The 24932-nt window shown below is 39.7% G+C and overlaps 1 protein-coding gene across 8 annotated transcripts in view; it reads left to right on the forward strand.

Annotated features, from left to right (window-relative positions):
- Nucleotides 1-24932, forward strand: part of TTC7A (tetratricopeptide repeat domain 7A) — a 198196-nt gene that overhangs the window by 91527 nt on the left and 81737 nt on the right. For all 8 annotated transcript variants that reach the window (XM_030944583.1, XM_030944584.1, XM_030944585.1 and 5 more), the window contains 4 exons: nt 1746-1863; nt 7851-7908; nt 11266-11338; nt 17766-17926. In XM_030944583.1, the coding sequence (XP_030800443.1) occupies nt 1746-1863; nt 7851-7908; nt 11266-11338; nt 17766-17926 (410 nt within the window). The remainder of the gene's footprint in view (nt 1-1745; nt 1864-7850; nt 7909-11265; nt 11339-17765; nt 17927-24932) is intronic.

Genomic DNA, 24932 nt, shown 5'->3' on the forward strand with positions numbered 1-24932 from the left:
ACTAATGCTTTCATAGTGCTTTCAGGAAAGGGTTTGATGGTAACAGATGCATTGATCGTTGGACTGACTGATCTGAGGTTTCAGAAGTTGGGGAATAATTGTTCTACATCTAGTTTGAACCCTGTGGCCTCAGGGAGTTGCACCAGTGGTAAGAAATCCAAGCAGTGGAGATTTGCTTCTTCACTTGCAGTTTTCAGCCTTTCTTCAGGTTTATGTTAAAAGTAATTTTCTTCTAATGTTGATATCATCTAATAAATCCAGGTGGTTTGTTTATGAAGCCATTAGTTAATGTTGTCACCTGAATGTTTTCAAGTGATGGGATTAGGAGGGTCATTGACAGGATGCTACATCAAGTCAAGTAGATTTTGTTCATAGGTAGCATATTAACAGATCACTGCAGAAGGCAAATTTCTTGTCTGATGGTGCATTTTAATTCCAGGTTGTTATGTGTGAGTCATTTAGATGCTAAGGAGCCATGAGGTACTGAAGTCTAACAATGCTGAGGGCACACATCCACAGTACTTGTGTCTCAACTAGCTGGATTTCAAACAAAAAAGTACTTTCTCAAAATTAAACAACCCCATCCCATAAAGTCAATTTTGATGTAATTAAAGTTTCCAAAGGGAGCATTTGTCAGATAGTGTAATGGTGTCTGCTTCTTGATTAGGGATGACTCTGATTATGGGTGACAGGATCTGCATACTGTCTTGTACAGAAATGAGATCTTCCTGTAGGCTCTATCTTTCAGGCATTACTTTCAAGTTTTGCCAGTGTCTCTCCAACCTACACCTTTCAATGGATATACAGTGTACAGGTCTTTGTCTTTTCTATTTAAAATGGGTGAGTGATATTAATAAGAGTTTAAAGTTAGAAATGAGAAATACTCCATTCTGTAGTAATATTTAACTTGTTCTTTTTATTTAAAATTGCCAGTAACTCAGATTTTACAGATGCTGATAGATATGTGTTGAAAGGAAGGTTGTGGGGGACTTTGGAGAGCAGTCTGATGTAGTAGAAGAGATCAGCTTACATATTTCATCACTTTGGAGACTGATCCTGAGAGATTGTGACTGCTCTCTCCTCCAATTTCTATCTATAATATAAAATGCATTTTCAAGGAAATTGTGTCTTTCAAAAGATGCAGAAAGTGGTTAGTGCAGCCAGAGCTGCCAAGGTAGTGTGTTAGTTCAGATCAAAATTTGTGTTCTGAAATTTCTGCGTCCTTGTGGCAACAGAACTTCAAGCAGCAGCTGAGAGCTTTCAGTGAAGTTAGTGGTTTCTTGTTTTATTCTAATGTTTGAAAAGAAAGTAAAATTTGCTAAGGTTTAAAAAAATCAGACAGCAAAACTGAAGGGTTTTCTTTTGAAGGTAGAAACCTGTTAGACCTTTCAATGCCCTACTAGGATATCATGTAAGTAGTCCAGCTGATCCAGCGTTTGCATTTTAGGCTGCATGATTGAAGTGTACCTGAAGGAAACTATAAAATAAGATCATGTCCTTGATTAATCTTAAACATCTGGAAAGAGTTTGGGGTGCAAACCCCAAACTTTTCTTAAAACTCTGCATGTGCACCAAGGTCTGCTCATCTGACCTTCTACATTCTCCTTTTTATGAGTGTTCGCTGGGATCACTGAAAGCCCTTGTGTGAATGGCTCTCAGATCACTTGCAGGTAAGGCTAATGGTGAATTTTATTGGAGCAAATATAGAGGAAATGCCTAAAAGTCTCAACCTACCTCTTTTGCAGCTGGAAGAAGGAGAACACTTTGCTAAAATGGTGATAGACCTGGGTGAGGAAGCTGGAGAGTCCCTAGCAAAGGGTTACCTGGCACTGGGCCTGACATACAGCCTTCAAGCTACTGATGGTGAGTTGCTTCTTTGTCAAATGTGTTACATGGAGAGCATTTGTTCAAAGTCTTCAGTGCAAGCAATAGGAATTTATTAGAAAATCTGCCTTCAGTGGTGACTAGACATGAAAAGTAATCAGTTCACAAGATAAATGGGAACTGTTCACGTGCTCAGAGTGCTTCTTCTGTGGTAATAAAAGTAAAGTTATTAGGTAAAGGAAGAAATGCAGGTCATTACTTAGGGGGTGATAACCTGAGCGTAGCTGACAATACTTGGTGTGTTTTACTTGAATATTTGTAATACATTTTTTTCACTTAATTTACACAACAAAAATTCAAACTTTCCATCTGTTTTCATATTTATGTCACCCACTCATAAATCATAAAGAAATACAATCCAAGAACTGGAGTCAGAAATGCCTCACTTCAGTTCCTGGCATGATACTGATTCCCCACAGAGATTCAACCTCTCTGTGATGTAGTTTCTTTTACTTAGAAGTAAACAAGATAAAAATATCTACCTCACTGGTACATGTGGATGTTGACTAGAAACAGACCACTGAATGTAAGAAGTATTTTATTTTAACGCTGCTTACTTGGATCTTGAATGAGTGGACAAGGGGCTCTTGCAGATTTGGTGCTTTGTGGTTAGAAGGGCTTGAAGTGTTTGGGAGAGTTCTAGCTCTGACCTTCATCAAGCTCTCAGGTGGGAACAGTCTTTGTTTATTCTGTGACTTCTAACATGGGTAGAACATATGTTCTAACACATTTTCTTTGAATAATGGCTGAGCTGGTGTGTTTCCTAATCATTTTGGCAGTCCTGCCCTCATGCAAGCAATGACTTTTCTGTCATTGAGGTTCCATAGAAACAAACCAACTTGTTCAAAGTTGATTCAGCAAAGAAGCCTGAATCAAAGCTAAAATCACTCTATCATGCTATCATGGAATATGCAGGCCTTGCAACTTACACCAGAATTCTGCAAGGCATGTGTCTGAGAAAGTGTTCTTGTGCTCTTCAGTAGCACAAGTTGGTGTAGTTTTACAGCCAGCCATATCTGATCAGCTGTTCTAAGAACTGCTTTTCATCATGGAGGCTAACAGGAACTGCAGCTCTCTCTAGTTCTCCATTTCTCTGCCTCAGAGTAATTCTCCCTAGAAAGTTCATGTGGAAAAGTATGTCCTTCCTAGCCTGAACTTTCTCTTACATATATGTTTTAAGTCCACTAGGAATAGAGTTCTACCTAACAGCCTAGTTTTTAAGGCATTTTGCCTAGATGTTGTTTAAACTGTTGTAAAGCTATACAAGATCCCATAGACTATTTTCAGGGATAGAAGGGTTTTCTATGTCAGCTCCTTATGATCTCTTTGTAAAACTTCAGTATGAAAAGAAGGTGTTTTCTAAAGAATGGAGAGGCATGTACTGTACTCTAGCTCTAAAAATACTTTGGCGCAGCAAAATGTGAGTTGGAAACTTTTTCTGGAAACCTCTTGAGTTTTCAAGAGACTAGTTCAATATTGTGTCCTTTTTAATGTAAAACAAACAGTCTCCACAACATCTGCCTTGGATTATTTTCAGATTAGCCTCTGATTTTTGTTTTGAAACAATGGAATGTATCTGCCTTCTCACTGTATCTCTAGCCTTTAAGGCAACAGGACAAGTCACTCAGTTATTGGAGGGAAGTAGGAAGAGTATATTTCCATTTTGCAGATTATATTTTAATAAAATGGATTAAGTCCTTCAAAAGCATACATATGATGGTCATGAATATGGAACTGTGTTTCACTAGCAAATGTCACATTTGCACTAGCAGGACATTTTTCATTAACATTGTTAAAAAATAGCATATGACAGTATGGAAGCAAAGCTAGAACGTGCTGAAAGACAGCAGTTCTGTGCTGTAATCCTGCCTCATGTTGTCAATCTTGTTTATCATTGTATTTATACCAGTTCTTACTGACATATGCAGACAAGTCAAGCATCTATGTGTGTGTATCTATGAGATTCCTGTAACTTTCTAGTTGAGATGACTTTCAGTCAATCAGTATTTTCAATAGTAGCTAAGTGTTTCAGAGACATTTGACCAATTGCTTTCTAAAGCTTTCAGCCTTCCACCCAAGTTAGACTTTCTTATTTAATATAACCTTCTAGTAATTATTTCTCCTCCTGTGTGACAAAGGCACTGAGCAGTTGTATTAAAGCCTTTTCTTTGTGATTTGCAAAAAGCTCCTGTAGGAAGTAAGATTTCCAGAAACTTATGCTGGAAAGCTTCCTTATTCTTAATGTTTAATTACATGTTTCTTGAAATAAGTCTTATTGAAGTAGCTGAAAGATGTGTCCTCAGAGGAAGTCATTGACACTTTTACACTTTTGCCTCAGTCTTAGAAGCCCAAGCCTCCTGTGCATAGTTAATGTTCATTTTCTGCAGATCACTTTCCAATGTCAGTTGTCAATGCCAACAGCAAACCATTCCTCTTCCTCACATACTTCCAGTTTTGACATAAGCTGTATTGTCAACTTTTCCTCCCTTAGGTCTGGTGAAAAATTCACTGAAGACAGGGAAAGGTGACATGAATTTACCAAAGGCTGAAGAGGAAAGACTAGGTTTAGAATGTATTGTGAAATACAAGTGCTCTTCTTACCTCACATGACCACCTCACAAATTGTGAAATCTTTTTAGATGTAACAGTCCCTCACTCTTTTTTTCAGAGATGAGTGTGCTGTATCTCTGTTTTCATTTAGAATTTTGGCAGAAGGTCATGGATCAGGGACTGAATTAGAAATTCATTCCATCAGTCTTTGTGGATTTCACAGTCAGTGTACTGACAGCACTGGTTAATGTTAAGCCCCCTCCCCCCCCCCCATTTGTTCACTAAGAAGTCAATAAATTATTAGTGAACAAACTTGGTCTTTGCTTTTGGAAATAACAGTGCATGCAATTTTTAATTATAATTCTGGGTGCTTAAAATGTATGTTGTGCCATATTAGATGTCTTAACACAAGGGAATAATTTCTGAAACTCAGTCATATTTGCAAAAGGGTGCATATATGTCACTGTTTTAGTTTGGATCAGAAATTTATTTATGAAGTCCATTTATCTGTCATCCCCACTTCTTACATCGTGAGTCACATACAAGAACAGTTTTGTACATTACAAACTGAATCCTTTCCCACAAAACAAATGTCTTACATAAATAGACCTGACTGTGCTTCAGCTGCTAATGGGTGCTCAATCCATTGGACAAGATTAGAACTAGATTCCTGTCCCCATGTTTGTAGAGTTGATTCTGATCCTTGGCACTGTGTTTCATTCCATGCATTCACTACTCCTGCTGTGCTCTAACTGCTTTTACTAAGACAGAGCTTGTCCTCCTTTGTTTTTAAATGTGATCCGGAGCTTTGTATTTCGGTACAAAATACTGCTGAAGAACCTATTGAATTTTAGTAAGGCTGAAGCTGCTTTAAAAACCCAGATTGCTTTGGAAAATAAATCTTGGGCTGCTCAAGTGGCATTTGCAAAAGTCTTACGGGTTTCAGAAACCCCCCTGTGCCACTCTCCCATTGGTCAGACTGCTTTTGGCCCTTATTTTAATCGTAGTAATAAGTAATATTTTGTCTTAGTTGATGGAACTGCAGCAGCCATGCTCGCAGGAAGTAAAGTTGGGTTGGGACTGAAGAATTCTTTGGTAGCCCTGACCTGGGAGAATGGAGCACAAATTTTAAAAGTTTAATCAGACCCACCAGGTTCTGTTTCCTTAGTGCAAACTTTTCTTTGTCTGAAGTGAGAGCTTCTCAGTGATACAAGTGGGTTGCAGATTTCTTTAATAATTCAGGGGTAGGGCATCTGCAATGTCTTTGGGCAGCCTGTTTCAGAGTCTTGCCACCCTCCTAGTAAAGAATTTCTTCCTGTATATAATCTAAATCTTCCCTCTTCTAGTTTAAAACCATTACCCCTTGTCTTGTCTTTATAGGACCTGGTAAAAAAATAACTCTCTGTCTTTCTTTAAAACCCCCTTGAAATATTAAGAGAACCTCCCTTGACCCTTCTCCAGATTGCAAAATGACACAACTCTCTCGACTTTTATGTGTAGGAGATGTCTTCCAGCCCTCCAACCATTTTCATGGCCCGTTTTTGGATTTGTTCCAATGGAACCATGTCTTCTGTTGTGGATGCCAAGCTGCACACAGCATTCCACCTTTGTGGTAGCTGAAGATGCAGTCCATATTGTGGGAGGTGGGAGTCACATGCTGTTTCCCAGTAATGCAGAGGCAAAGCTGACTAGTTGTACAGTAATCACATCATTTCCACAACATATTTTGTGTTCTTTCTGACTACAAACTGAACATTAGTCAAATGTCTTAAGAGGTGGAAACTCGAAGTTCTAGCTTTTCCATTTGGTGTTTAATTTGAGGGACAAATGGTAACATTTCTTTCGGTCTTTCTTATTGTGTGACATCTTCAGAATTGCTCTGTAACGTAAAGAATGGTAGTTTCCACGAGAAACAGAATGTCAGATTTTTTTCTGTAGGGATGTTTATAGGTATGATCAAATCCTTTCCAATGTCTCGTCAAGCATTTTTGTTTACATCAATCTTGGTTCTTTAATTTTTTTTTTCCAAATTTTCTTCCTTTGTTACCTTTATCCAGTGTTTTGCAGCCTGATTTAAGGCTACTGAGAGTGATGTATTTTTAATAGATTCTGCATTTTACATGAAAGTCCGTGTCTTAAAATTTATTATTTAAAATACAAATTTTTGGATAAGTTTTTTATCTTAGAGTAGGTTTTGTGACCTAAGCAAGTTCTGATCTTTATGATTAGGAAATCCTGAAGATTGCTGTTCCTCCCAAATAAAGCTGGTATTCTGAAGAACTGTTGGAAGATGTAGAAGTACAAAAGGTCTGATCACTATAGCTACTGCAACAAATAATTTAATTACAAAATTTTACCCACTGGCATATTGCAGAATGCAAAGAAACTGGTTACCTTTGCAGGTCTTGCAGAAGAACACATCTCTTTTCTTCTTAGTAACTTTTAAGAATACTTGAATTTCACTGGGTTTGTTGCGTTATTATATACTACTTAGTAACTTGCTATTTTGGAGCATACACTGACTTGATGTATCAAATCAGATACATTCACGGGTGTTGTTTGCTGATGGATTAACTACTCATCACTTCCTTATGCTGTTGATCAATAGCTCTCAATTTCAGGATAGGCAGAACAAGAAACAACTGCTGTGCAAGAACCAGAACAAGACAGCCAATGCATTTCTAAAAATCATCACTAGGTTTCCAGATGTTTTGTGTCTGAGAAAGCCATGTTCCTTTAAGCTCTTCCTCTGTTCCTGTTGATCTTGATGATGATATCTTAGGATACCCAGGTATAACAAGAGCTTATTCTTCTCTTCCTTTTCTGGTTTTAGGTAGGAATTAATTTATACATTGATACATGTGTGTACTGGGCAGGATCCATTAATCAAGCAATTAGAGACATTAGAAGGGCATTAGTGGCTAATGTCACATCTGAAGTAACCTAAAGTCTGTTGTGGTCTCAAAGATGGTGGTGTTTTGTCACAGAGCTGTAGGTTTGGCTGCTGGTGTTCCCTGTTACACCTGCAGCACCCTCCAATGAAGATGGTGGTGAATGTGTACATTCTGTACACATACTGTACCTGAATCAGAGTGTGATGCAGGTTACTGCTTGTAACATTTGCAGCAGTCTGGCTGAGGACCTGTTATCTTCTTGGTATCTAGTTAGTGTTTGACCCCTTCTCCCAGCCCCCTTCAGTGGCATATATAAATAAAAAATGATTCAGTATTTCAAACAAAGGACTTAAAATAATCTTTAATAAAAATGAATTTGAGAATTCATGTCAAAATGAGCACATGCACAAACACAGAGATTTCCATAGTGTTTATGTTCCCAGTTTGAATACTCTATACATTTATTTATTTGATCTGAAACATTGAATTAACACTTAAATGGTATTGTATCTTGTCCTACAGCTACTCTAAAGAGCACTCAGGATGAATTAAACAAGAAAGCACTTCAGTCTTTGGAGAGGTGAGTAGGAATTTTGCAGATACTTGCTTTGTGCATTTTTTTCATTAATTCAGAAAAATTTTTCTTTTTATGTTTCTTTTTCCTATGTGTAAGGCTTCCGTGCTGGAAAGTTTGAAAACAGTTCATTAGATTTCAGGGGTACTCTGTCAAAACCATTTTTGTGATGGCTAAATGCAGTGGTTATTTGATTGAATATCCAAGGTAAGAGTACTGTTCTGCCACCTTACAGAAAAAAACCTTAGCCCCAAATTAGCTGCAGTGAGATCTACAGTGCTGGGAGATGCAGCTTCCTCACATGATGCCAGCTGGCAGACGTGGAAAGCTAATTTTGTCTCAATTCCTGTGTGAAGCAGGCTTACAATCCTATTTCCGTCATGGTCGGAAAGCACCTCCACCATCAGGGTGTAAGCTATGGGGTGACCTGGCACCAGGGCACCTAGGGGAGAAAATAATTGTTGTCCTAATGAGTGTCTACATCAGCTGTTGTTGGGAGAGGAGGTTCCAGAGCTAGTGGTATAAAGTAGGCACCACTCACCTCTCCTTCATCCCTATATTTTTGGGGAAAACTGATACAATGGCTCCACTCTGGAAGCAACTGTGAATTACACTCTTGTGCAACTACGCTTGAGACGTCAAGTACAACTGCTTGTACTTTGTCCATTCTGTGGGATAGAGCATTAAGGTGTGAGCTTCCTGACCCTGTTGTGATTAAATTACACCACCCAAAATATACTGGGTGGTGTTCAGGCAGTTATTTACATTTTACAATTGCATTCACAATTTACAACCCACTGTAAATGTAGATGCCTACAGACTATAGATAGCAATTAAATGGAAGTTTATGTGGTCCTAGTCTTGGGCTGAAGGATCTAATTCTGAGTTTATTGTTGTCATAATTACATAAGTGAAGAAAACTTGAGAACTCTGGTATCTCAAAGTACAGGTTTAACAATTTGAACAGTGTTAAAGAATCTTAGCTTTTTTGCTGATGCTGACCAAGAAGGAGCCCAGCATGTTTGTCTTACACTGGTTTTGTAGCGAGTGCAAGAACTGAAACACACAGATACAATTCTGGGTATATACGTTATGGAGATCTGAGAGAGAAAACTTCTAGAAGCCATTTATTCATTCACTATTTGGATGAGGAGTGTACTTTCAAATCACACCAGTTTGTGGACTCCAGTGTCGTACATTAACTGCTGACCAATTTTAAGGAATTGTGGTGCTGCACTGCTTTTCAACTTCCTTGTTTATTATCCTGTGACCTTTCTCATTGGCTGTGACTTGTTTTCATGGTATCTTAACTCTACCTAGGAGGCAGACAAGCTTCTAGCCAAACATTAGTTACTCAAACGTCAGCCAACAGGAATGTGACAGTGAGCTGATTACTAGTGTTTTCTAAATGCCTATGTTTGGTTTCCTTCCTTTTTGTGCCTTCCTTGTTTTTTGCCTTTTTTTGAAGAGCTTATATGATCTCTCAGACCATAGTTTGGCCTGTAGTCATCTCAGTAAGGGGCCTTTTCAGCTGGAAGACTGCACCAAATGTTTTTCTGATTCCTTCTGAGGAAAATGAGCAGTAGAGTTACAATCATTTGTTTCTTTCCAAAAGCACCATTAATTTCATCTGCTATACTCTTGTGAACTTTCCCCTGTTATTCATTGCTGGAGAGGCTACTGAAGGTTTCACAAGAGACACTTTGTAAAGAGGTGACTCACCCTGTATAACACCTTAGGGCAAAGCTGGGTTCTACCTTGTGGAGTTTTGTTGTTTGTTGCAATTTTGGGGGGGGTTGGCTATTTTTTTGGTTGGGGGGGTTGCGACTATTTGGGTTTGGGAGTTTTTTTGTGTTTTTTGAAGTGGAAGGAGAAATTAGTGACTCACCTGTACTAATTGCATGTTGATGTCTTTGGCATTGCTTCAGAACACTTGAGTGCCACCTTGACTTACAGAGTTACAGGACATATTCAGTCCGTACTAAATTAATTTGTTCTAGAGCTTTTAGTTATAAAAATCAGCTTCAAAATCATCTTGCTCACAGGTCAAGATGGTATTTGAAAAGTGTCTGCCATTAAAATAGTGTGTGGTTTGTTTCCTAAAGGAATTATTTCATTGCTACTTGTTTATTATTAGCAAATCAATAGTTTTGGCATGGGTTTTAACCACCAGTATTGTCAGCCTGTCGTTTCTCCCTCATAAGGACATTAATTGTGCTCACTTTGGGCCTGGCAGTGCAGGTGCAGGTTTCCCTGGTGTCCTGGAATGCAGCCCAGAAAGAGGTCAGGAAATGTTAATTGGCTATAAGGGACCTTCCTCTTCCCCATTTCTCCCATGTGAAGTGACTTCCCTGTGCTGCAGAGCTGTGAGTGAGCTCTGTGAGTCACAAGGGGAGAATCCACTGGTTCCTGGAGTGGGCTGCCAGATGGCATGAGCTGCTGCCCCACCTTTCCTCCTAGACTGGGTTCCCCAAGACACTATCCCAGCATTGCCTTGGTTAATGGCTTCTCCACAGGCTAGCAAATTCACACTGCAGTTTCATGCCTAGGATAGTCTGAGAGGGGACAGTTCTGCCCAGGTTGTCCATCCCTGTTCCCTGCCTTCTACAAGACTTTGTTGAGGGCCTGCACATCTGGTTCTGGAGACACTGCAGCCTTCTCTAGCCAAGGCTTCATTTCAGTGTAGTGCCTGCTGTGAGCTGGGAGGGAGTATCTGAGTCCAAGTTTGACAAGTAAGGGCCTTGGTGTTGGTCCAGGCGCAGCTCCTGTCATCAAATCATTCCTCCCTCAGTGTCTTCCCTTTCCAAATTAGGAGTCTGCTGTCAAAAATTAAACTAGAAGCTGCAGGGTGGAGAATGTTTTGTATGTTTGAGCACCAGCTTGTGTCACAGGCTCCTGATCTTTAGTCCTCTACATGCTCATAGTGATTACTTTTTGAGTGCTAATCCAACCCTCTCTCAATGTTTGAAAAGTGGCAGTATAGGAACAACTTAGACAACTATGTCTGTCACCTGAATTACTTAAAATAATGCTTTGATAGGTTTGTTATGTGCTCAGAGCTACTTTTTCTATATTAGTTATCCAAGTTCCAAAATATTAAGTGGCATTTAATAAAGGAGCATGTAAGTTGGATGTTATACAAGCAGCTGTGTTTCTCATACTTTTTCTGGGATTCTGGCTTAGCCAGGCCAGCACTGTTCTGCTTTTTGTCTAGTTTCAGTGTGCTCTGCCATTACTGGACTAGTTTTCTGTGGGGAAAGACTGGGTTTTGTTCTGTGCTTATGTGACTTATGGTGAAGGAGTTCTGCAAAGTGCAATCTAACAGTCACTTTTGTTTTTGTCTTATGTGGTTGTCCTTAAAAGAGCACGTGACCTGGCCCCCGAAGATCACCAGATCATCCTCTACCTCTCACTGCAGCTGGCTCTTGTCAGACAGGTATGTGAAATATTTGGAAACCACTGAGTCATGGGAGGGTGGAAGGACAGTCCAGTTGAACAAGACCCAGGCTTGCTAAACAGGGTCCCTTCCTTCCTGCATTGTAACCAGTAACAAGCAGTCAGAATATGTTTATGTAAAATATTTTTTAATTCGTACTCTAAAAATAAGAATTCTGTAGCACAAGGAATGGCCTTCCCTGAGGAATGTGTTCAGCTCTAACTCCTGAGCAGTCTGGGAGCAGCCCTGTGTGTGTGGGATGAGGAGGTGTGTTTGTTGCTGCTCCCTGGTGTCACTGTGTCCTGCTGCAGGCCGCTCCAGAGGCTGTCCCATTGTGCCTGGCTCCGTGTGGTGCCAGATCTCGCACCGGGATCGCTTTATTCCAAACTTGGGCACTTTTGACGCCAGGCTCTGACGCGTGCTGGAGCTCTGCAGAGAGTGGGATTAGTTGGCATTTGAATGCTGCTGCAGGTGTTAACTCATAAAAATGAAGCTGATCAGAAAATGCTCTGCACTGCCTTTCAAAAAAAAAAACTCAACCACTTGGGCTGTGCTTTATTTTTCTGCCCCTTTTTCTTAAAACTGGGGTGTTGTATTTCTCTGTCCTTTCTGTTTAAAAGCTAAAGTCTTTATTGGAGCAGCTTCTGTTTTTTAAATACCTCTGTAGCTAGATCTGAAATTTCATCATTGTAGTTTCTTTCTTTGGCAGGCCTTCTACTTGCTGCAGTTCTCTCTCCCTGGTCTACGCTATGGAGTTGAACAGTTGGGTATTTCTTACTTTCCTGAGCTAATTAGGGGAGCCGTGTGTTCATTAGGTTAAACTAATTGTTCCAAGAGAGCACCCTCTTGATAATGTCACTTTTGTAACCCTTTCATAATGAGAGCAGTGTGCTGTGAGCCTGCAATAAGAAAGGATAATTAAAATGGCTTATTTAACTTTCTCATCTGCCTACTGGCTGCTTTATGATGCAGTTTGCTCAGGGTCTTTCATTTAAAAACACCCAGCTACCCTTTTTTCTCTCACAGCTTTTGCCTCACAGGGAGATGGTCTGGTTTGCTACCTCTTCTGCTTGCCATGAGCAAAGAATTACGGCTTTTCAGCTGAAATATCCTGAAAAATAAAATGAAGATTTTTGTGGTCATTGATTTTTTTTTTGTTTTCACTGTTACTGACATTTTAACTCATTACCTTTTTTTTTTACTGGTTGTAGCCTGTCTTTGCTGTGTTGTTTCATCTCTCTTGTTGCTTCATTTCCCTTCCCTCCTGTTCGTTCTATTCAGTATCTTGTCCCCGTGCTCACTTTCCTCTTTTGTCTAGTTCACCTGTGTGTTTTCATCCTTGATGTTGTGCCAGTCGCCTCTGCTCCCACAGCTGTGTGATCTCAGTGTATTGTGTAGTGTCAGCCTGACCCCTGCCATGGTGCTCCTGCTCTTCTCCCATCAAGTGAGATATAAATCTTTAATGCATGCTTGGACAGAGAGGAGATACCTGAGACATCTTTATTTTTAGACTGCTGTAAAATACCCTACTCTTCTTTTGCCAGTTTACTTAATGATAAACATTTGGTAATGCATTTTTAATATCCTTAATTATTTAAAGTATCTAATATATTCTCTTTCTGATTAACTGAAAGATAAATGACACCTTTTTTGATAGATTGCATTAACTATTGAACATCACAGGGCTTTCATCGGGCAATGCTATAATACCAATAAATCAGGCCTTTTCTACATAGTAGGTTATAGTATAATATAATACCTCAATGTTTTTCTCAACAAATAGGCCTTTTTGTTTCCATAGTCAGAGTCAATAAATGAGGTAACTGTACCCAGCATTGAAAAATATAGGTATCAGCTTGCATAGATAAGCGAGTGTTTTCATGGAACAAAGCAAGAGAGGCAGCTGACCAGTAGAGTGCCAAGTGAAGCTGGAGCAATTCATCTTCCTTGGAAGGCTGTAAAATATTTCCAATAGCACTTGTCTCTGTCACCACTGGGCAAGGCAAAGGGGAGATGGAAAAACATAGGCATCCCTCTGACATGAGATGAGGATGTGACAGAGGAGGAATGGTTGTAAAAGGTTCATGCAGAGTTGGCATTTGAAACCCCCAGCAACCAAGATAAAAAATGATGATAATGAGCATTGTATGTGTGCATGTCTTAAAGACCACTGGAGTTGCTGGGAAGACTGGGAGGGTCTACATCAGCCCCAGAGTGTTTTAGGGGATTTTTCAGCCAAATATTCAGTGTAGAATAACCTGTTCTGTAAGGAGGGTCTCTCAAGTCTGGTTTTCCCCCTGAACTGGAGTGCCTGGAGGCCAGGGTCTGTACCTGCTGCAGTGGATATCTCCACCTGCAGTGCCTGGCTGGCAGCTGGCAGAGCCCAGTGACAAATGAGACTGGTAGCTCCCCACTCACAGTGCCTGGTTCGGCTGCATCTCCTGTTTCTGTGGTAACAGCACTTGGATCAGCAAAAACAAGGTAGAATGAACATTTTAAAGCTCACTGATTTTAATGCATTGCCTCGTTTTTTAAAAAGCAGACCAGTTTCTATGGAAATGACTCTCTAGAGTCAGCAGCCCTCTTGTTAATTTTAAGTGTTGAATCTGTTTTTTTGGGGTGGTGGTGTTTGTGACCTTGACTGCCATGTAAATCAGTATTGAATATGTAAAAACAACATATATAGGCATCATGCCATTTTAATACTTCATTAGATCTAACCTTTCTTTTTGTGAAAATGAAAGATGGCTAAGGGTCAGCAGCTGAGCACTGTGAGTCTCACCAGTTTCCTGTGGACTTCCAAGAGACCTCAAGTTTCAAGTGGCACTATCCAGAAAATATCTACTTCCTTCCCAAGTGTCTGGATGTACAGCTAAGATAAACATCAGTTAAGAGACCAGAGAAAATATTTCACCTGTTTTGCCCAGTTTTTGTTCTGTTTCAAGGAGGAGAGACTGCTGTCTGCCCAAAGAGGGGAGCTCTGTTTTAGGAGGCATTTCTTTAAAGTGTGTTTCTTTCAGTGACTGCTTGGATGTAGGTAGTTCTGGTCTGTCTTTTTCCCAGACCACCAACAGCCTCCTCTGCTGAACAGCAACATGCTGCTTTTCTGCCTACATCCTAGCTTAGATTGTTCTGGTGATCAAGAATGGCTTGTAGGAAGAACTAAGTAATAACCCATAGGTGTATACCTACTTTCTTGAGGTTCTGGTGAACTGTAGCAAGTCTGTTTTCAATGGAAACTCTTGCCAGTCAGTAAAGCTTTCTCCTTTCCATGCTATAAAAAGAGATGGAGTGGGTAGTTGTAATGGTTAATTAAGTGTAACTGTCAACTGATGTGAAATTATAAGGCTTGAAAATTCCTCTTAAGGGTTCCTGTTTCATTTACTGTTTAAAATACCCAAGTTCATTCCACTGTTAGGAAGTATTTTTTACACTCAGTCTGTTTTCCTTTTTATACCTGTAATTGTGACATACCACCATTGTTTTTAAGGAGACACATAGCATTTTTGAAATAAATCCTACTATATAAGAGGCAGCCTAAACAATCCATATTGTGGCAATATTTTGGTAGTGCTGCAAGATGCTATTTCTGGTCTACTGCAGCATCTTTGCTTCCTAATCAGTGTGATGTGAAGATACCTGTGTGCCATGCAAAACATGTGGTATATTTGTTAACAGAATGATAAATCAGGGAACTGTAACTTCTTCTAATTGTAGGCCCTACTTAGACTTGCAGTCCAGCTAAAATAAGATTATTTTCAAGTGCAGTACTTCTGGGAATTTTAAACTGGCAGTCTGCCTCTGATAAAGCCCTGACATTTCAGGGTGCCATCTGGGGTGACACCAGCTTCCATCTTTCTCAAATTTTATAGTTACTTAAATAAAAATACATCTTTCAAAAGAAGTTTTATGTTGACTGCTGCCAAATATCTTGCTTTTGTTGATCTAGAAATTTAGTTTGTATTTCATTGCATCTGGTCTGTTGCAGGTTGTTGTTTCTGTAAAGGCATAGAGTTCATATTATTTTTGTCCACTGTTTCTAATTATGCAGCAGTACTGTGTAGGCTAGTAATGGTGTTACAGCACTAAGGAGTCTTTTTGGACTCAAGTGAATAAATTAGGTACCAGGGAAGCATGATTAATTTTCAAAGCCAGCCATTGCCTGTGACTCTGATGGTACAAGAGGGAAGAACTGAAATGAGATGTAACCATTGCAGGCCCCATGCTACAGAACAGAATTACTTTAGATGACATTTCTTCCAGCAGTATGTGGCTGCCTCTCCAGCAGACACAGCTTTGCAGGAGTGACCACAACTCACTTTTTTGCTGCTCCATTTCATGTATGTTGCAACAGAGTCAGAGAGCTTCTTGGATGGCCAGCCTCTGTTAGGGGTGTGGACCTACCTGCAGTTTGATCCTGAGTCATTTTCAACACGTAAAGCAAGTCTCATTTTGCATATTCTCCCATGAATAAGGTCAAGTGCCCCTACAATTTTCAAGTCCCACAGTAAAGGCATTCGTTGCAAGTGTTATTCTTTGCCTGATTCATACTAGCAAATTACGATCCCCTTCCCAAGTCTTAATCATAGAATAGTTTGAAGAGGACATGTAGAGATCACCCGGTTCAATCCCTGCTCAAAGCAGGATCATCTGGAAAAGGTTGCTCCAAGTCTTCTCCAGTTGTTTGATTTGCAGGTTTTCTTCTAATTAACTTTTCCCCAAACTTGTATTTTCTTTATGAGTACTTGTGCAGCTCTGAGACAGAGAAATAGAAAGAAATAGAAGGGATTTTTAGTCCTGAGTGCAAGAAGTCTTGACAGCAGCTTTGTTTTAGCAAGTCAAATTTATATACCTCTGGTATATCTACTGAAGAACTTTGTGGACAAGCAGATCTGGGCCCACCACCACTGTCTGGTCCTGGCTTCCAAGTTTTGTCTTTTCATTGCTAGAATTTTTACGTTGTATGAAAATGTGTTCTAGTAAACTGCTGAGGTAACATGGGTGATTAGGTCAACGTGTTTACCTTTGCAGCAGGCTTTAATAACACATATAGCTAAAGTAGCTCCACTGACAAGCAGTAATTCATTAAAGCTGAGCAGTCAGTCATGTATCCCAGTCTGAATCCAAGCCAGGACATTGAGCAGTTTTGATGCTGTGGGCCAGATGGCAGTTTGGGGTTATGTCTGGAGCAGTCACACTGATCTCCAGGCTTGCATGGAGTCACCAGTAATACAGTAGTTAAGTACCATGGCTCATGTGTACACAGCAAGAGAGAAATGTCACTTGGACGTTTGGATGAAGTTGTCCTATGAACAGAATATACGCTGCTCCCAGAAGGATACCTGGACTTTAGGTAATCAACAACCTCTGTAGCAGCTGCAGGCGGTGTCATTGTTGCTTTCCTTAGTTATGTGCTACTTGTTTTTGTGAGAGGTCTGTGGAGGCGGTGGGAATTTGACACTGGTGGTATGTCAGGGTAGAAGAATGTCTGTAAAGCTTTGCTAGGTGGGAAATTTTCATAGTAGAAAAGAAGGAACTACATTCTCCATTCGTTAAGAGAAGGAGCAGGAAAGTATACACGAGGAAAAGAAATGTATACACTTTTATGCTTTGTTTTCTGCAGCTTTCCAGAGCCACAGAAATGCAGTAATTTATGTAGCAGTAATTTCAGACACTGGAGAATCTTAAAGAAAATCCTCTACATAAAACTTACCAGTAAACAAACGAAAGAAAATCTGCTAAGAAGTTCCCTTTTGAACAGATAGCCTAAAATAGTGTACTGGATCACAAAGAGTGTGTGATAGACTTGCATTCATTATAGATGTTAAGTTTTCTGCCAAGTGAGACTTGGTTCTAATAACATGCTGCTGCTGTGACTGTCAGGACTGCTCTTTACATCACTGCTTGCAAATACATTTCTTTTTCTGACAGCATTTTAAATCTTGACTCTTTTACCCTTGAACATTGAAACTTAATTTTTATGTTATTGATCCAAATCATGAAAGGCTTTGTAGAGCCATTATGAGAGACAAAATGCAGCAGAGAAGTGCAATGCTCACCCCCAGGTGAAGAGCCAGCCGTTCATCCTAGAAAATGGAGCTGAGAGTTGGGCATCTGTGGTGGATATATTTACATCATAGAATCACCATGCCAGAGGATGAGGGCGTTGATGGGATCAGGTCTGCTGCTCTTGTTTATAAGCAGTGATTTAGTAATGCTGCAGACTTCTTTCTCTAGAATGTGTGGGTTTTTTTCAAGCAGTGCAGTCTGTTAATTTTGGCAGCCTGTTGTGATAGTAGAAGGTGCCTAAGCAGAACTTCTTCAGAATTTCTTTTGTATTTACTGTATTTGTTCTTATTTTTGAGGTATAATGTAGGACTGAAAGAGTGATGTGTTCTCTTGTTATTTCTACCCCATCTCCTTCTAGATTTCAGATGCTATAGACCATCTTCAAGAAGCCCTGCAACTGTGCAAAGATGACATGAATTCACTTCATCTACTGGCCCTCCTCTTTTCAGCTCAGAAGCACTATCAGCATGCACTGGATGTTATCAACATGGCTGTTGTTGAATACCCAGAAAGCTTTAGGTAAGAGCTGTTGCCTGGTGCCAAGCATCCAGTCAGGAATGAACTGCTCACTAGCTGTTGTTCTCAGTTACACACAAGGAGCCTGTTAAATCACGTGTGTTACAGATGTGTCACTCCCCTCCTGGGGAGGGTATTCTTTTCCTTTCTGTCTTCACAGTCTTTCTATAATCATTACACTTGCTTTCTTTTCCAGTATTTGTCTTTCTGTATTGTGCTGATGGTGTTGTTCTCCGTAGTTTTTTGTATTTCACTTTGGATGTGGAGAAATGAGTGTGAGACAACTATGACAGTGTCTGTATCACAAGTAATTTTATATTTGGTCATTCCCTGGTTAAAAACAAATTTCTCTTGCAATGACCATTGTTTTGATGATCATCTATGACACAATTTGCTGCAATATGACATCTGGGGAAAAAGATCCGTTGAAAATCACAAGCTGTGATAATGTATAGCTGAGAGGAAGGACAATTTGCCTGCCTAGGAGTAGGTTTGAATCAGCACAGACTTCCTGGAGCCAAAGACTTCCACTGTTCTCTGTTTGACTCAGACCCTCATCCATCTGAGGGAGGTAAATTGAATTCCATGCAATTTACTGTCATGACCTTTCAAAACAATGAATTTGTCTGTTCTGTGCAAAAATTAAAGCTACTCTAGTATTATCTGGTGATTTCATACTAGCTGAGTTTCTCAGCCAAACTGCAGAAAATCCTATTGCATTGCTGGAAAACCAACTTTCATTTGGAATTGCCTGTGCTTAAATAGTGTTCTAAACCTGTGCATCATTGCCTTTAGATAGCCTACATTCTCAGTAGCAAGAAGGGAACAGCCTCCACAGGTTTAGTCCAGAAGCTGGTGGAATATTTTCTAAACAGAGCAAAGGCAGGTCATAGGAAGATTGACGCTTTGTAAATGTGAGTTTGAATGCTTTAGGATCTTTCAGTGCTGTATCACCATATAATGTTTTTATTGCAAACTACATGTTGCCATTTAAAATAGCTTTGCTGCCTGTGTTTTTGAGGTTAGTTACTTTGTATATGTGAGGAGCTAAGACTGTGCTTCTTTGTGAATGAAGTGGAAACTAGTAATGGAAACACTCTTAAAATGAAGCCAGCTCTGCTCTTTAGATTGTGATCATAGGTATGACTGAAGCCGGAAGTAGCCCAATGGCTGCTGAATTGTGTTTTAGAGTTTTAAAGTAATAAACAAAGTAAAAACCCTCATACAGTCAAAGGTCACATTGTACCATTGGAGATCAGATGTTTGTTGAAGACTACAAAAACATCTAAAGATACATAAGATCGAGGAAGAGGTTGTTTATGTCAGGAGAAGAGTGTTTGCCTTGTCCAATTGACCAACTGATCCATCATGTCCTGAATCTTTCCCCCAGCAGTTACTGATTATTTATGTTTCAGGGGAGGACAAAACATAGCAAGCATTGTATGCAAAGTAGTTGGGTGGGTTCCTTTTTGCTGTCTGGTAATCTGATTTCCCCAAAGCTGATAAGGCTGTTATCTCTTATGTTTCTGTGGGTGCGAATTTTGATGTGCACAAAGACCTTTGCCAAGGAGTAGCAGAATTGAAGAATTGGTTGGTTTTGATAGAAACAATTAGTATTGGTAGTGAAGGCCCAGGTTCATGCTTGCCCCTAGACACAGCCTTGCTAAGTCTGTGCCCTTGGAAGGGCCCCTCTTTGCTCCTTGCAGGCACAGGGCTGTGTAACAAGGCGGACAGCGAGACTCATTCCCAGGTGTGCATGGATGAAGGAGTAGGGGCTGGCTACTTGCCTCTGCTGTGTGACTGCCCTGTCTCCATGTGCGTCTTTCTCTTAATCAGCCAGCAAATAACTCATGAGTGAGGGAATGGAGAAAGAATGTCAGAGTTGCAAGGCAAGAAAAAAAAAAGCTTAAAAAATAGAATTAAAGCAAGTGTTTCTGAAAAAAAGGAATGAGAATCCAATAAGGAGGGGGAAAGCAAAAATAACAGAGTACATCTATAATTTGTACCAAATTTGAAACCATTTTAGGGTTTATAGTGCAGTTTATGCTAGAAGGGCTTTACTGCTTTGTGAAACCTCTTTGAAGGGCCAAAGACCTGATGCTATTGTGTGTCTCCAGTTGCTACTGCCTTATAGAAAAATGCTAATTTTGCTACTGTATGGAATGACTACAAGATGTTTCATGTAAATAGTGTAGGCAAGTTCAACTGCATGATTTTAAAGCTGTATTTAAAAGTGGTTGATTACTTTTCCCAATTCACATTTATATGAACCAGGCAACTGTGTAATGTGGTGCCTGGGGGCTCCCTTCCTAATGACATCTCTTTTTGGAAGCACAGTTTGATGGCGTGTATCAAGAAAAGATGATGAAAGCTACATTAAAGGACCTTAGGGCTCTGTAGATGGCAGAAAAAAACCCCAGGAGCATTACCTAGATGTATATCCTAAATAAAAGAAAGCATAGGATGTAAAAAATTAAGGACTTAGCTGACCCAAACTACTGCCATCTCCTACTGTTTCCCTAGTCTCTGTATGTAATTAAAATGAGTTAGTTGCTGCTTTTTTTGTTTTATATTAAATCCTTTTATTACAAATTTTAAAGAAGAAATTTTTTAGGGTAGTTCATGTGGTTGGCTGTTGGCTGAAGCAGTTGGAAAAAATATACTGCATTGCTCAGCTAACACACAACATCCTTTGGCATGAACTTCATGACACTGACCCAAATATGCCTGAAAGTGCCCCTTGTTCATGTGTTTAAACATTTACTGTACATTTCAGAAGTTGATGTGGTACTCAGGGAGTAGGGATGTGAAATGTAGGCACTCAATACAGTGAAAGATGCAGTGGTTTGGACTGAGCTATTGAAGAGCTGGATATCCAAAAGGCACAAAATGAACCTAGGAAGATGACTTCTGGAAAGGTGGCATCTGGTAATAAATCTATTACATTCCAGTCACTGAATCACTGACTGAATTTGAACACTTGAATGTACTGTCAAGCAATGACAGAGGAAGACTTCATAAAAGAAGAATGAGAGCCAACTATGCTGAACATATTGCAAGCTGGGCTGAGCCAGAAGAAATACACTGTCTTGCCATGGCTGTAAAAGATAGAAATAGCAACCTTTACATGGAAGGTATCATCTGAAAAGTTACTGACACCTGTCTATGGGATGAGGCTGCCCAGGATAAAACTTAGTGATTTTACATCCTGTCAGTGATGGCGTGCTTTTAAAAGAATGAATGAATGCTGTACCAACAGTTGGCTTTGGTATATATTTTCAAAAGGACTATCTTCAGCGCATTTGGGTAAGAAGACTCCTGTTAGCATCAGGTGTCTCCCCTCCAGGTCAGTAATGCTAATCATAAGCCTTTCTGAAGATGGGTTCCTGTAATTTTTTTCCAGCTCAAAGGCCAGCCTTTGGGCAGTGTTCTACCTGAGTCTGGCAGTGATTACCTTCACAGGCTTGTCTTGGGGAAGAAATAATGTTAGTGAACACTCCTTTGCCCTCCAGATGATCTTCTTAAAGTAGTTAATTGTTTATTTAGAAAGAATTTTGCTTTTTAAAGTCTGTATCCATCTCACAATGTTCCATGGAGAAGTCCCATGGGTCTAGCAGCCTGCAGAATCCACCACAGAGCTTAACATGCTCCTTTATTTTCAGCTAGTAATATTTCCTCCTTCCAGTTTTGCTTGTATAAAAGTGGTTTTGCCTTTCTAATTCAGCCCCTCTTCCAGACTACTGTTTTGCTCTCTGGTCATCTTTTAACTTTAATTGGTTAGCTTCCAGCAGTGGAAAAAAATGAATGTCTATACCAAGTATAAAGTTGGAAATAGCATATCCATTTTATGGATACTCTATTGCTCCCAGACTGCTTATCCAAACCTATTCTGTTGTTCACTGGGTAGTTTCATGTCTCCTGGATGTCTCCCCATTATGTTAGAACAATGCAGTCCTCTGGCATAACATGTCACATCATCTAATTGCTGCCCAATCTGATGGTGAATATTTTGTTAAATGACCGGGTCTCTGTGGCAGTTCTGCATGTTGCACTGGGGTTGTAACTCTCTTAAATGAACAGATGTTAATATTCCTTCTCTTTCTAGACTGTAAGACACTGTTCTGTTGCCTCTCAGAGTTTGTAAACTAGTTACAAAGAGAAATAACAAAACTTCTGGGAAGCACTGCTGTTCTACACATAAAGACTCAAAAAGAAACATGTGGGTTGGTATTCTGGGGCAGTGTAGGTGTCAAATGCAGGTGCTTTTCTTCTACAAAAAGCTGGCACAAGAGTAATTACTGTTAATGGAGTGAAAAAGGCTCAGAATGCCAATAAATATTAAATGTATATCTTGGAAAGTGTTTATAAAAAAGGAAGTAAATTCTGCTTGGGGAATTGCGCATGTTGTCTTGGTGTTGGTGTTGCTTTAGCAGAAATGGTTTATTTGTTACAGCCAGCCCTCAAAATATAAAGTTCTCTTCTAGATTAGAAGTGGTGTACTGACAGAAAATGTCCTTGATTTCATCACTGCTACATTAATTTCATTAAGGCCATGTGAAGTAATCGTCTGGCAAGATTTATTTGTCATAGTCTGGTGCAGACTTACTGTGGGGAGAGCTATTCTGTGGAATATAAGCAATGCCATTTACCAGGTGCTTCCATTTGCCTCAAAAAAACCCCTCCAACCCTGATGTAAAATCAGGATCTCAAAATGCAGGATTCAACTAATTTCTAGTTTGAATTCTCTTTACATTGCTTGTCAAGCTCTTTCTTGTGTGTTGAAAATAAACAACTCATGCCTTCTTTGAGCCATATCTTTTTGGGCAGTGGTAGAGTCCAGCAGTGCTGTTGACAGCAGTAAAGTAGATCTGTTTTCAAAATGTGTTAGGCTTCTGTGATCCACTAAGGCAAGGGAGATGTGGAGATGGTAGGGTTGAGCTGGGGTTTTTACTCTAGTAACCATGAATGTTTGCTTCTGTTGGCATGTCACAATTCTCTGTTTTTTGTAGAATTAAGCTTAAAAAACATTACTGATATATTGCAATAATTGGGACTATACTCTGTAGTACTAGTAATGATATTGAGTATTTGTATGGCAAATATATGAAGGAAGAGCTTTAAGGTAGTCTCCTTGCCTCTATTAAAGATAACACAGATACCTAGAGCTAAAAAAAATTAGAAAGTTCTAGGGTGTTTTTTTTTCTAGTTTGGATTTATTTTCTCATTTCTGGCACTGCCCCCCTCACCCCTCATGATGAAGAAACAAAATGAAATTTTGAGTTACAGTATCCAAGATTGGATTCCTCTTTTGGCAGATTCAAATTGACATATGCATGCTTCTCTAAGGATCATAGTCTGATCTAAGACAAAAATTCAGCAGGTGAGCATGATAGCCTTTTATTCACCAACTTGATGTGGTGGAAAGAAATATCCCCCTAGATAATGTCTGTGCCAGGAATGTATTTGTGTTAGTGTACATATCAATCCATCTTAAAATTACGGGTCTGGATTCAAAGGTAACTGGAGAGAATTCCATTCCCCTCATAGTGTAGGGTTCAGGATATGAATAAAAGGAGTTAAATGGAGCTTAGAGAGGGAACCTACTGCAGACTAATTTTCTTAGAATGGTATGAAAGGAAGGAACAGATAAACAGTTTTCCAGCCTTTACAGTAATGGTTAAAATCTTTCCTCTGGATGAAAAGTCAATTTTATTTCATAATAACTTTTTCTCTAGTATCTGAGTAAATGGCTACTGCCTCCATGCATTTAAGGTCTTTGTAGTGAGCAGCAGTGCTTCTAGATGTTTGTTTTGGCATTGCAGAGCTAATACTAGTTATGCAAATGCAGACATAAGGAATTTAAGAATAGATTAAAAAATGCAGGACTAGCATGGCTCATTTGAGCTAGAAGCCACAGGGTTCTGTTCTTCAGAGCTCTGTATATCTGCCTTACCAGTGAGTTAGTCCCCCCAACACACACTTTGCTGCCTACTTTTGAACAGCAGAACAGTATGTTCTGCTTTATATTCAGAGGAAGTGTTTAGGAGCCCTGACTGTCTACCCTGGATACCAGAGTATATTGAAAAATACCGTGTGTGTATTATCGGGGCAGCAGAGTCATTGCCAGTAGGAACTTTTAGAAATGGAGTTTAGCCATAGTTATGTGCATGTCGAGGTTATCCAAGGTGAGAAGGGACTTAGTGATTGAGATCCCTGTGTTTCTGCCGGGTGATTTTGTGACCTCCAAAGGGGTCATGGAGATCCCAAGGAGAACCTAAGGCATGCTTGCTGGCTGGAAATAAAACAGAGAACCAAGGAAGAGAAGTGGTGTTGGTGTGGGAAGCCCAGCTCTAAACTTTCCCTTCCTGCTGTGGGGCTACACATGTATTCAGTGAGGCTGAATGGGGTGCAAGCTTTTGTTAGCAAATTCAGGCAGCAGTTCTGCCAGTAAACAGGATTTTGGAGCCTTCCTGAGCTCCTTCAAGGCACTGTCAATAAACAAAATACCCAGCTTGTCTTGTTTTTTCATTGCTTCACATCTGGTGAAGGTGAAGGCTAGGAAAAGTTTGCTGTCAAACATACAGATACAATAATCTGAAATTGTTTCCTGAGGCTCTCAGAAACTGATTACCAGGGAAGTATGGGAAAATATTTTCTGAATTTTCTGAAACTTTTAAAAAAGCTCAAATGCAAGGATGATCAAGAGTGGGTTTTTTTGTTGTTGTTGTTGGGAATTGGTTTTTGAGAATAAAAATTAGAATTCACTGAGAATTACTGTTGATAATCATTACTGAAAACTGAAGAACAGATCCTGAAATACGAAGAGGCATGGACATTATGCTTAGCAAATTGTTTTTCAGTGCAGGAAATGACTTTCCAAGAAGTCTGCAGTGTGGTCAAGCTATGTTGTCTTGAGATGAGTAGAGTATAATGCTCTGATCACTCAGTGAAAGGGGGGGCTTTTTTATTTCCAGCTGGAAATTTCAGACTTGAGTGACTTCTGCTCTAA

The sequence above is a fragment of the Camarhynchus parvulus genome, chromosome 3, assembly GCF_901933205.1.
Source record: "Camarhynchus parvulus chromosome 3, STF_HiC, whole genome shotgun sequence".
NCBI classification, from domain to species: domain Eukaryota; kingdom Metazoa; phylum Chordata; class Aves; order Passeriformes; family Thraupidae; genus Camarhynchus; species Camarhynchus parvulus.